This window comes from Drosophila grimshawi, unplaced genomic scaffold, assembly GCF_018153295.1.
Source record: "Drosophila grimshawi isolate 15287-2541.00 unplaced genomic scaffold, ASM1815329v1 contig_1367, whole genome shotgun sequence".
Taxonomy (NCBI): domain Eukaryota; kingdom Metazoa; phylum Arthropoda; class Insecta; order Diptera; family Drosophilidae; genus Drosophila; species Drosophila grimshawi.
Window position 1 is genome coordinate 5,794,942 of NW_025062889.1, and position 11,732 is coordinate 5,806,673.

The 11,732-nt window shown below is 38.3% G+C and overlaps 1 protein-coding gene across 1 annotated transcript; it reads left to right on the forward strand.

Annotated features, from left to right (window-relative positions):
* The first annotated feature begins 496 nt into the window (after positions 1 to 496).
* LOC6560844 (pro-resilin) lies at positions 497 to 11,710 on the forward strand. The gene is made up of 5 exons (XM_001985804.2): positions 497 to 533; positions 765 to 849; positions 10,078 to 10,194; positions 11,149 to 11,232; positions 11,294 to 11,710. Exons 2-5 carry the CDS (start codon positions 820 to 822, stop codon positions 11,582 to 11,584), a joined length of 522 nt encoding a protein of 173 aa, XP_001985840.1. The 5' UTR covers positions 497 to 533; positions 765 to 819; the 3' UTR covers positions 11,585 to 11,710.
* Positions 11,711 to 11,732: the final 22 nt, after the last annotated feature.

An 11,732-nucleotide genomic window follows, 5' to 3' on the forward strand; every position in this document is an offset into this window, starting at 1 on the left:
CAAGAAGCTCTCTCAGCGCTGAGCAGAAAAGAGCAACATGCTCATTCTCGCAAAGAGAGAGCGACAGAGAGGGAGAGAGAGAGAGAGAGAGAGAGAGAGAGAGAGAGAGAGAGTGAGAGAGAACGCAAATGAGAGCGTTAGATGAGATTGTTGGCTATTGTTGTTTGGCTCTTTAAAGATGATCTAGAAGTTCAGCGCTATGAACCTGCCTCAATTGTTGGTTGTAGTTGCTGTTGTTACTTTTTTTGGGTGCAGTTGGCAACGCGCTGATGCTGATGCTGCCTCAGTCGCTGCCTCTGTCGCAGTCGCAGTCGCAGTCAGCGCAATCGCTGACTGTTGCGACTGCGCGTTGATTATAAAAAGCAAGCGCATCTCCATTGTCTACCCTAATTCAAAACGTTCGTGTACTTTGTGCGGTACTTGTGCTGCCTGGCATAGAAAAAAAATTAAGAGCAACAGCTACAACAACAACCACAACAACAACAACAATTGCATAACTATATTGCCAAGTTAAGCTGTTGGCCCAATTGAAAGTGAGAGGCGTTCAATTTCAATTGCAACTGTTGCAAAAGGACATTTCAAATGTGTTTTTTTGTGTTTAAAGTGTCGCAAAATAGTTTAGCTAAGAAAATGAAATAATCCCCAATGAACCTATAACCAATTTGTTACTAAAAGTGTTATTAACTTAAAATTAGAACATATATTGTAAAACGTTTAACCATAAAATTTGATTTTATTTTGTACAATTTTTCACTACAATTTAGCGCGGATTTAACAAGTGGAGCTAATTCAACGCCATTTATATACATTTTTAGCAAAATGATGTCCTTCAAATCGTTTGCATTGCTTGTAAGTATTCCTCTAAAGAAAATCTTTCAAAATGGAAGATTTTATTCATTGTTTTATTTGGTTAATTTATAAGTTAGTGTTTTAATCAACATACAAAATATTCTTATCCTGAATTGGGAATGTGAACAAAGTAAAGACTATTAAGCCAAAATAAGTGTGAGAGAAATTAGTTTAGCTTTTTCCGTGTTTCCAATACAAATATTATTAAAACCAAAAAATCGTTGCTGTGTACATAAAGAAAATTATTTAAGATAATACTTCTGATTATTGCAATTCTAAATAGTTGTCTATCAGCTTCATCTCTTCATCTTCTTTAGTTACGCAACCTTAGCTGAGATTTTGGTACACAAATCCTAAGCCTACATAAATCAGCCACAAACAAATTATTTGAGCTTTTTGACTCACCCGCCCCTGTCCAGCACAAAAGTAAAACAAGAGCTCGCACAAAGGACAACACGTTAAGCTTGTTATATGTCAAATTTGTTTATAAGCATGTGGGTTTTTGTCCTCGCACAGATCCTGCTGCTGACCAACGCTGTGGCTGACGGACGCGTTCTCTGAACTTTGCTGTCCGTTGTCATTTTTCTTTCGAGGCAATGCATGAGCTTAGCTCAGTTTTTTTTTATTACTATTTTTATTTTTTTCTTCGTGCTGTTCTTTTTTATTGTGTGGTTTTTGTCTCTGATACATCTGTGCGGTGGATTTGCTTTTTTGATTGCATGCTCCAAGTTGGTAGCTGCTCATAATTTAAATCTTTAGTCAGTGTAGACAAAAAAAGGAAACGACAAAGCAAAGCTGTTTGCTCAACTGCCGAAAACTAGTTGAGTGCTTGGCAAACACACACACACAATTTTTGGCAACACTTGGCGTCAATGGTAACAAAAACGATTACATAACTTCCATATCGACTGGAGTGTTTCAGCCAGCCCGATGTGAAAGTCCCAAATCGAACAAATTGCAAATAATCAAAGACACTTAAGTGCTGTGCGTAATATATGTATGTCAGAAAGGAACACACACACACACACACACACTCACACACACTTGCAATACTTGAGCATACTTTGTGGGGTGGTGCCGTTTTTGTCTCATCTGGCAACAGCTGTGGACTTTACCTAAAATACGAGTACGCCCCCAAATCAGCAGCAATAATATTTGATTATTTTCAACAACTGCCAGCTAAACACTTGGCTCTCATATGAGGGTTTTCGCAAATAAATGGGATACAAAGCACATTCTTAGCCTACGCACTCAGCGCGTGTTCGCAATCGCAAAGTTTCGATAAGTGCACCCATACTCATACCAGATGTGTATAGTATTTGATATATGCCCAGCTCAATGGTAATTGTCAAGTGGAAAAGGAGCAAAACATTTGCAAGAGACGTGTGCGATTGTGTTTAGCTACATAATTAAAGCAACAATATTCGTTTGCATTTTAAGAGTGTAAATACTCTGAAAGTTTAACTGGCTACAATTTAATATAGAGTAGTCAAAATGTCATTAGCTAATAATTATGAAAGAAATGCAATCAAAAACTAGTTAGAGTTTTCAGTTTGTGACAAAGAAAGGCATATTAGAAATACTCCAGTTAGGGCAGCCGGGCAACCTTCATAACTTTCACTTGTTCCCATTAAAGCTGCCCCGTACCAATTTTATGAAAGGATTGGGTGTGAGAGACGCCCCAAAGCAGGCAACAAATAAAGCAGACTTAACTGCAACATTGCTGGCTGCCACAGACAGGCTGGGATGTACACTACACACACACACAAAAAAGAGGGCGTACTAAATTGTTGGTGCGACACTTGGATGCTATGCAGACGAGACTCCTTCTGTCTGCTTGTGTTTTTTAATGCCTGGGCTGCCAAGCAGATAACCGGCAAAGGTAGCACAAACAGAGAGACAGGCAGACAGACAGACAGACAGACAGACAGGCAGTGCATGCCGGGTGCTTGGGTCTGCCAGACTAGGGGCACAGCAGGAAAGGGAGCTGGGTAGCCACTTGCCAGACGCGTGTAATTTGCCGCTTGTAACTTTTTGACTTTTCACTGCCACTTTTGTTTTTCTAAATATTTCCTTTTTTTTTTTATTTTTGTGTGGTGGTTTTTCACTATTTTTTGACGCTAGCTAGTCACGCCCAAAAGTAGACTAGTATGCCTGCCCATCGCGCTTTGGGGAGCACTCGAAACGGGCTGGAGATCATGCAATAAAAGGCAACGTTCCCTTTAGCTAGACAAGTGCTAGACAACCAAAAAAAAAAAAGCTATGTTGAACATGTTCATTTTGGCCAGCAAAAACAAGGCGGGAGGCAAAACCATGATGCAGATACCCAGGGAACGGCTGGCAGCACTACCACAACTACTGGGCGCATATATTAATATCCCCCGTTTTCAGCTGCTCATTTTCGCACGCGAAAACAAAAAAAAAAGACAGAAAAAAAGGGCCGTCAGAATGCCGTTGTCAGAAAATGATGGCAGTCAAACGCATCCGCAGCAGTGGCACGCTTTTGAATTTCAAATGACAGACATAAAATATGCATCGTTTGATATTTGGCTGATGGTTTTCGTTGCCATGCGAAGGCTGCCTGCTTGATACCCAATAAGCAGCAGCTGTTGCTGCTTCTCTATGCTGCTGCTGCTCTAGCACCATGCCCGGAATCTGTATAATATTCCAATGCAGGCAGCCAGGCGCAACGTCATGACATCATAGGTCAATGCTGGCTTTGATTAGACGACTGATTATGGTCATAAAGCCACGCAGCCACAGTCATAGTCACAGCCACTGCAACTGCAACTGCAACACACACGGACACACACACACAACGCCGCAGCCACAATCACTCTGCCCTACAGGCTGAATGATGACGATTGAAGTGTGAACAATTGCCCAATTGTGTGCTCATCCCAGGCATTTGAATACCCTAACCAAAGCAGTTAGGCAGTTAGCAGTTAGCTCGCAATGCAACTTGAATTATTTACAATTTGGAAATGGTTAACAAAGCGAAAAAGAGACATAACTTGAGCAACGTTAATGAAAACAATTTAACAACTTTACAAATCAAAACTCCACAATTTAAACTGATTAGTGTATGCAATATTCGATATGTAATCATTGAATTCTTATTGCATTACAAATTCGATTTTAATTGAAATGATTTACGAGATTTCATTAGCTGGCTTGATGTTTGTGATTGGGATAATTGAGCTACGGTCAATCGTATGCTCATTGCATGTGTGGCAACAACATCAAAAATACAAAAAAATTATAATAACAATGCCAAAATAAAAAAAATTTTGCAATTGCTGCGGTTTGCCAGCAGAACAACGCAAAAACTATGCACAAAAATATTTTAGCGAAGGCAATTTTCCATTAGATGATCGCTACAAGGCGACAAAGCGGTGGTGGCGGTTTTATTGTCTTTGGCCAAATGTTGCACACCATAGCAAAAAAAAAACAAAAAGAAAAAGAAGATATATAAAAAATGTAATGGGGCTTGTGAAGAGTGCAGCATGAACGATGCTGTGGAAGGCTATGTGGCTTTGGCTTTGTCGAAACCATCTGGGTCTAGGTATGTGTGGTAATCTAATTAAATCGAAATTTCAGCTGATTACAAAAGCAAGCAACAAGCCAGCAGGCAGCAGGCAGCTGGCAGTATGCAGCATGCAGAACGTCAGCAGTTACAGCAGCCACCAACGTAGTGGCTAATTGCCAAACGTTCAACGGGGCGTATGCGCAATGGGGGCCAGAAAGGCACTTTTAATTGCATAGTTGTCCGTAAGTGTTGCTTTGTATTTGAAATTACTCGAACCGCCTTTAAGCCTGGCCAAATAGCTGCATATGAAATTAGTTCAATTGGTTTGTGGTACACGAAGAAATTTTTGGCACTGCTCAATGCAAAGCCTTAACTATATAAAGTCATTATTTTCACATCTTAAGTCAGCTTTTAAATTATGTCTAACTCACTTTTAATTAATTTAGTAATTTCGTACATTTTTTTACACTTTCACTTACTTCATTGTTTTTTACACTGTACAACAGCGGCTTCCACAGCTGCCGCCCAAAACGCTTTTATTATTTTCTCAACTCGTTTTCAACCTAATACTTAGCAAATTGCCACCAGCAACCATTTGAGATATTTGCAACGCTCGATGACTCTAATATATAATTTGGCATACACATTTTTTTGTACTATTTTGTTTTTAATGCCGCTGCCACAGCTTATTTTGAATATTTATGTTATTTTCTGTACATCTTTTTTTGCACGTTTTCTGCTTATTTACAAAAAGGTTAATCTCTTTATGGAAATGCTGGCGGCGTCAATTTTATGAGAGGTTTAACGGTGTGTGGCGTATCGCCAGTAAATTCGGGTTAAATAGGGTTAATGTGGTGTACAGGCAACTGAGAGCTCATTTTTTGAATTGAATAACTCATCAATTTAAAATTAAAGAGAATATTTTGCAAATACATTGGAAAGCTATTAACTGATTATCTTATTTTTCTTTGACAAATTGCAAATGCGATTTTTAATAATTGACTTTGAAAGTGTGCAAAGGAACAATTATTTTATTTATGTATAAAGTTGAAAAGATCATATATTATTGGCATTTTTAGTACAAAAACCAAGAAACGTAAAAAAATGGCCTTAAATCGTTTTTGGCAAAAACATTTCAATCAAAGCAAGCCGCCAAAAACGATAAATCGAAGCCCAATCCCAAATCCCAACTCATCTCTGCCACGATCCCAGAAAGCCTAACTTGGAGGTACATGTGCCAGACAGGCGCCAAAGTCACAGCGTGTCTGATCTTTAGCATTGTCCTTGGCTTGGAGTTTAATCTAGTGTTTCCGACTGACAATTTCTGGTTTTCAATACTTCATGTGAAGTAAGCACGCGAGCAAATTGCGCAAAAGGGGAGGGGGGGAAAGCGTATTGATTGAAATCGCAGCTGAGGCGAAAACAAAAGACTTAAACAACAAACTTCAGCAAACAAAAAAAACCAAGCGAAAAAAAGCAATAAAAGTCATTTCCCATTGCACATACTCACGTGGAGCGGAAGGGGTGGCTAAGGTGGAGGGGCAGGGGCATGGGGAAGACTGTTGCGGTTACTCTTATTTTTATTTTTTTTTGTTGCCATTCACATGGCCCATTAACTTTTATTTGGCCAAATTTGCATTTCAATGCCCCAAAGTGGGGGCACACAAAAAGCGCTGCAACATGCAACAAGCGATGAAAAGGTCAGCCAAATGTTTGTTGTTCTACTGAATGTCGTGCATGTTGCAAGTTGCAAGTTGCAAGTTGTAAATTGCAAGTGTATGTGGCAGCTGTTGTACTATCTAACATCAATGTAGACGAGTTGTTTCCTAGCACCCAAAAAAAAAAAACAAACAAACAAACTTTGCTAACTTGCTTAATTGCTGGGAACGTTGCGAATTCCATTAAAAAAAATACACCAGCACACATGCAGTTGCATACATATACATATTTATAGAAAAAAAGCAGAAACCAGACCCAACATGGCCCAGAGCTTGGCTCGTTAGGCACACCATCATCGTCATAGTTATGCTTTAATCTCGACGTAGGCGTTGCAGAATGCTGTCGAGGGTGCTGTCGAGGGTGCCGCTCAAAATTAAGGCAAGTGCCTCAAAGAACTGCAACTTATGCTGATGACTTAATAACAGTGAATAAATGAGAAATCCAAGTAAAAGATTGTGGAAAAACCTAAATAAGCTGCCTGGAAAATGTCATGAGATTATCAAGTGCTGCTGATGTGGCCAATTAAATCAATTACTTTAAATGCACTTTTGCATCACAAATAAAGCTTGACTTGAACAAATATTTATAAAGAATATTATGGTAACAACAATTTTATTGCCACCATAAATCCAGCTGAACTCTTTTCTAGCATACACAGTTGAACATTTATTAAATGTTAACCGCACATAAATCAATTTGTCAGCCAGGTTTGCCATTTAGCCGCAAGTCTCAAACAGTATGCAGTTGTCATATATGTATTTGTAACTTTTTTTATTTATATTTTACTAGTTCTTCAGTTATAGTTGTGGAATTTGCCATAGCTCTTTAAACTGGGTCGTGATCAAATGTGAAGACAGAGTAGGACAAATATAAAGACATTGGAAACTGATTTTACTTTTATCGTGATCAGCTCAGCATGAGCTCAAATTTTATATGATATTGTAGCTTGTTTTGTAAGTTAATGCCTTTTTATGCATGCCATCCAAGAGTAATGTTAAATGTCTGCATATGATTTGCATCAAAAACAGCACGCTCACAGTTAAGATAAATCCATAAACTTTTAACTAACTTGCAAAAAAGGAGATTATTTGCTTATGCCAAAAATATTTCAAGTAACCAGAAACTCAATAGAACTCATAGTATAGCTAAAACTATAAACAAAAAATATAAAAATACTTAATGCCTAACATTATTTAATAAATGAATTGGAGTCATTCACATTATTTCCAAAGAAACAAACAGCTCTACATTAATACCAGTTTCTGCTATGAAATTATAAAGACTCATCTGCAAATCATTTAATTTGAAGCAGTAGCCACAAATTCGCCAAAAGTTTGGACTCTTTTGTTTGCTTGTGAGTTAATTGCCCAAATTCGTTGAAAAAAATTAAAGCCATCAAGTGGCAGTGGCAAACAACGTGCCTCACTCACCCGCTGCCTACCTGTAATTAATTTCAACAATTTTCATTGTATTTTTTTTATATTTTTTGCTAGCGTCAAGTTGAAGGCCCAACTTGACGCATCGCTGACAAAAGTGGGCGTGTGCGACATGCAACACGAGAGTTGCTGAAATTGAAGATAAAGACAGACATTTTGCACAATTTGTTTTAATTCTAATTAAATATTATTCATTTATGTTGAATGTGTAATTTGCTGCCCAAGATTTCTTTCGTTGCTTAATAATGGCAATTTTTAATATAAAAACGCTTATCATTCATAAGGCTTATCTGTGTAATTAACAGCTCAGCATGTAGCGGCAAAACGTAAATAAAAATTAATAAAAAAAAAATGGCAAACTTCAAAAATATAATAACAACAATAATGCATATTAAATGCCTTACATAAAGCTACACAATTGCTATTTATTAGATTATGCGCGATTAATGATATTTCAATGCGAGCCGGCTCGTGCTTTGTGTGGCATGCGGTCATTTCAATGATTAATGCATTAAATATTATAGCATGTAATTATGTTTAAATGAGGTTAAAGTTAATACAAATTAACTTTTATTTAAAACGCAAGATCAATGTCTAAAGTTCTAAAAGATTGCCACAAATCATGGCAAACCCAACCACAAACCACAAGAGAACCACGTTGGAGAGCCTTCAACTGCTTTTAATTGGAGCTGTGAACAGCCACTTAGCCAAGACATAAACCACACGAAGTACACTGACATATTACTAAGGAAATCATTATCATTTATGATAAACTACGTAACCTTACGTGAAGCGAATGGTACTCAAGGCTTAATTTGTGATTCACTTATGAGTGCTACTGAGTCTATTTTTCACATAGTAGCCTCTATCCGGTACTTCATATAAAACTCTGTTATATATTTATTAGCAATAGTTTTGCGTTTGTAACCACTGTGCTTGGCCCAGTCTTGGCCCAGCACTAATTCAATTCTCCAACAGCAGCTGCATACAAAAGCAAGTTACAATAACGAAGTCGAAGACGTAACTTGATTTTCAGCTGTTGTTGTTGTTGTTTCTGCTTGGAATGCAGTTAAATGCAAGGCTTTATCCATCTCAATCTTTATCTGTCTCTACTATTGTATATCTTTATCGTTTATCGTTATTTTCTGCAGCATTACATTTTGACTGTCGACGGTTTGCGGCAATTTGTTGTCCGCTCTTTGACTTTGCCCTTTATTTAATTTACACGTAAATTATTTTTACTTTTTTGAATTCACAGCAAATGGTATACGATTTTTTCTGTAAGGCTTTTGGCTAACAGTAATTGCATTTGTTTAACATGCAAAATTGCTGTTGACATTCTTATTGCCCTTAACGGGATTTGGTTTTGGGCAGCTTGAAGGTTGGGACCACCCTCAATCTGCATGTTCAGGTAATTGAGGGTACTTTTGGATTTGATTAAATTAAATAATCTATTTGTGTTAGTTAAGAGGAGAAGAACCGTAATTGAAATTTAGTTTCAATCGTAAGTTGATTGAGTTAAAAGCATAATAATTTAACTCTCAAGTAATTGAATAATTAAGTTTGAGTAATGTCAAACAAAAACTATAAAACACATTTACAACATTCATTAACTCATTTTAAATTAAATTAATATGCAAATAAATTATAAATAATAAAATTCCGACAAATATATATTAGCTCTATTAATAAATGCAGCTAAGCCTGTTAGCACCTGTGATCTAAAGTCGCATCTCACGCGTCGTATGCACAATTTATAAATCAGCGAACAATTTAAAGCAGTTTGTCAATTGACTTTGACATTGACCATGGCCTGCAACATTGGCTGCGATAATGAACAATAGTTAAACATATTTTTGCAGTTGATCATAGAAAACATGTATTCATTATTATGTAAAGGCTTTGCAGTTGCAGCAACTATTTCCGCAATCCGCAAACTGAAGTTGCATTTAACAAATGCAAATTGAAATAACGACAGCCAGCTGACAACACAGCCAGCTAGAAGTCCGTCAACGCTCAGAGCTGGCCTCACCTGACCAAGTTGGCCAGGTTGATGAATGGATGATGCATGTGTCAATTAGCCGTGTCAATTAGCCATGTTTGGGGAACTAAACAAAAAATACAAATAAATAAATAAAACGCATATGCGGTTGGCTGCCATAAATTTGTGAGTCCGCCACATTAATTGTCAGTTTGTAACCTCCGCCATTTGTTGCCCTTTCCACGGAGGCTTTTCGCTTTGGACCGCATTCTAAATACGAGTGAATTGCAACAAGTCATCGTCAGCGTCAGCGCTGCTTTGGTTTTGTGCACCTGCCCCAGAGCAACACAGCAACAACAACAACAACTACAGCACAACTGAATGTCAGGCCCGATTTTATCATAGCTTCTATTTCTATTTACCGTTCACTTTTTTTTCTAACTTAACCTTTTTTAGCGCCTCTATTTTAATGCTTTTATAAATGCCAAGTTTTATTTTGTTTGTTTTTGTATTAAACGTAATTTTTTTGCTCAATCATTGTTATTCTTTTTTGCCCATTGCAGAGTTTATCACTTGCTGCCATCACCGCCTACGTTTACGCCCAAATAGCGCCCGGCTCGAATGCGTATTTGCCGCCCACCAAGAATGGCTACGATTATCCCGAGCCCAAGAAGCCATTTGTAAGTATACAATGCCAAAAACGGAGTCCACTTGAATTTAATTAAAAACTTAAATCTGTTTGAATAAATCAATTGAAAGTTGAATTTCTATACAGGTACTAAATGAGTTTGCAAAAGTTCACTCAACACTTTTTGGTGGCTTCAAAAACATAGTCAGAGTGTTGCATAAGCAAACAAGGTGCTTTTAAATTGTTTACGGTGTATGCAACAGACACAAATATGCAACGAAGAGCTGCAAATTGAATTAAAGTCAATGGCTAATTATGGCCATAATTTTCATTCGCAGCATCAGACAATTCACCCGACCTGCCGACAGACCTTTAACCGCATAACTTCGCCCCCTCTCTCTCACTATATATTTATATATTATATATTATATATATATATATAAATATCACTCTCATCCTCTCTCTGTCTGTGTATCACCACAAAATCATCAGTCAAGCCTCAATGCAGTCACAGGCCAGCCAACACTTCAGTCTATAAATGTTCAGCGTCATGCCGGCATTACCTTTGGATGCAAGCTGAGAGAGATGGAGTTATGTGTACAAATAGAGACAGCAACAGTCCTTAGACTGCACTTTTCAATTTGAATGTGCACGGACCCAAATGACGTTGCATTTGTCACCTGACAGCATTTGGAAATCGGAGGCGTAGCCAAACCACAGCCAACAAAACAAATCTTTGCCCAAGACGGGAATGAGTTAACCTTTTTTTTATTAATTTTTTCGCTGTCATATTTGCAGAAGGTTAAGTCAGAATAATTGATTGCAATACTTAAAATGAAATGCATTTCCGGGCAAAGCAGTTGTAATCTTATAAAGCAATGTAAGCTGTCAACATGATGAAAAGTCAAACAGTGTGAAAAATTGAGTTGAAAATTAGTTGCATCTGTCATATTTAAAATACAATTTTCAATTCTTCATTTAAAATCTTTCAAATCTATATTCACAGACACCTGGCCAGCCGTCACCACCCGGAACTCCCGGACGTACACCAGTACCTCCACCACGCATCCCGCCCGGTCAACCAGGCGATGTAAGTACAACAGATAGTTAAGACCAAGTCTGCCCAAACTCAATTTTCCTTGCACCAACAGGATCATGTGCACGTTCCCGGCATGCCGTTCGACTTTGAGTACGCAGTGCAGGATCCGGAGACGGCTAACGACTATGCGCACAAGGCATCCAGTGATGGCGATGTGGTCACCGGCGAATATCGCGTTCAGCTACCCGACGGACGCACCCAGGTGGTCCGCTATACCGCAGACTGGAAGACCGGCTACCATGCGGACGTCAGTTATGAGGGTGAGCCATCCTATCCACAGGGACCAGCTACTGGAGGACGTGGTGGTGGCGGCGGTGGTGGTGCCGGTGGCTACAAGTACTAGAGGGAGCAGAGTTCGCATCGTTTCGCGTTTTGAGTTATGTCTGTCGTAATTATATTGTTGTGACTTCCATCAGAAATGTCTAAACTTTATGGTATACACCAATAAATATTATTGATAAATTTGGAATCTCGGTTTACAGTCAACTTTT

What these genes read in the sequence shown, in the direction of transcription:
- LOC6560844 (XM_001985804.2), top strand. Translation starts at nt 820, where the DNA reads ATGATGTCCTTCAAATCGTTTGCATTGCTT. An exon ending in CCGAGCCCAAGAAGCCATTT is followed by an intron (nt 10,195 to 11,148) that starts GTAAGTATACAA and finishes CTATATTCACAG; the next exon opens with ACACCTGGCCAGCCGTCACC. An exon ending in CGCCCGGTCAACCAGGCGAT is followed by an intron (nt 11,233 to 11,293) that starts GTAAGTACAACA and finishes TTGCACCAACAG; the next exon opens with GATCATGTGCACGTTCCCGG.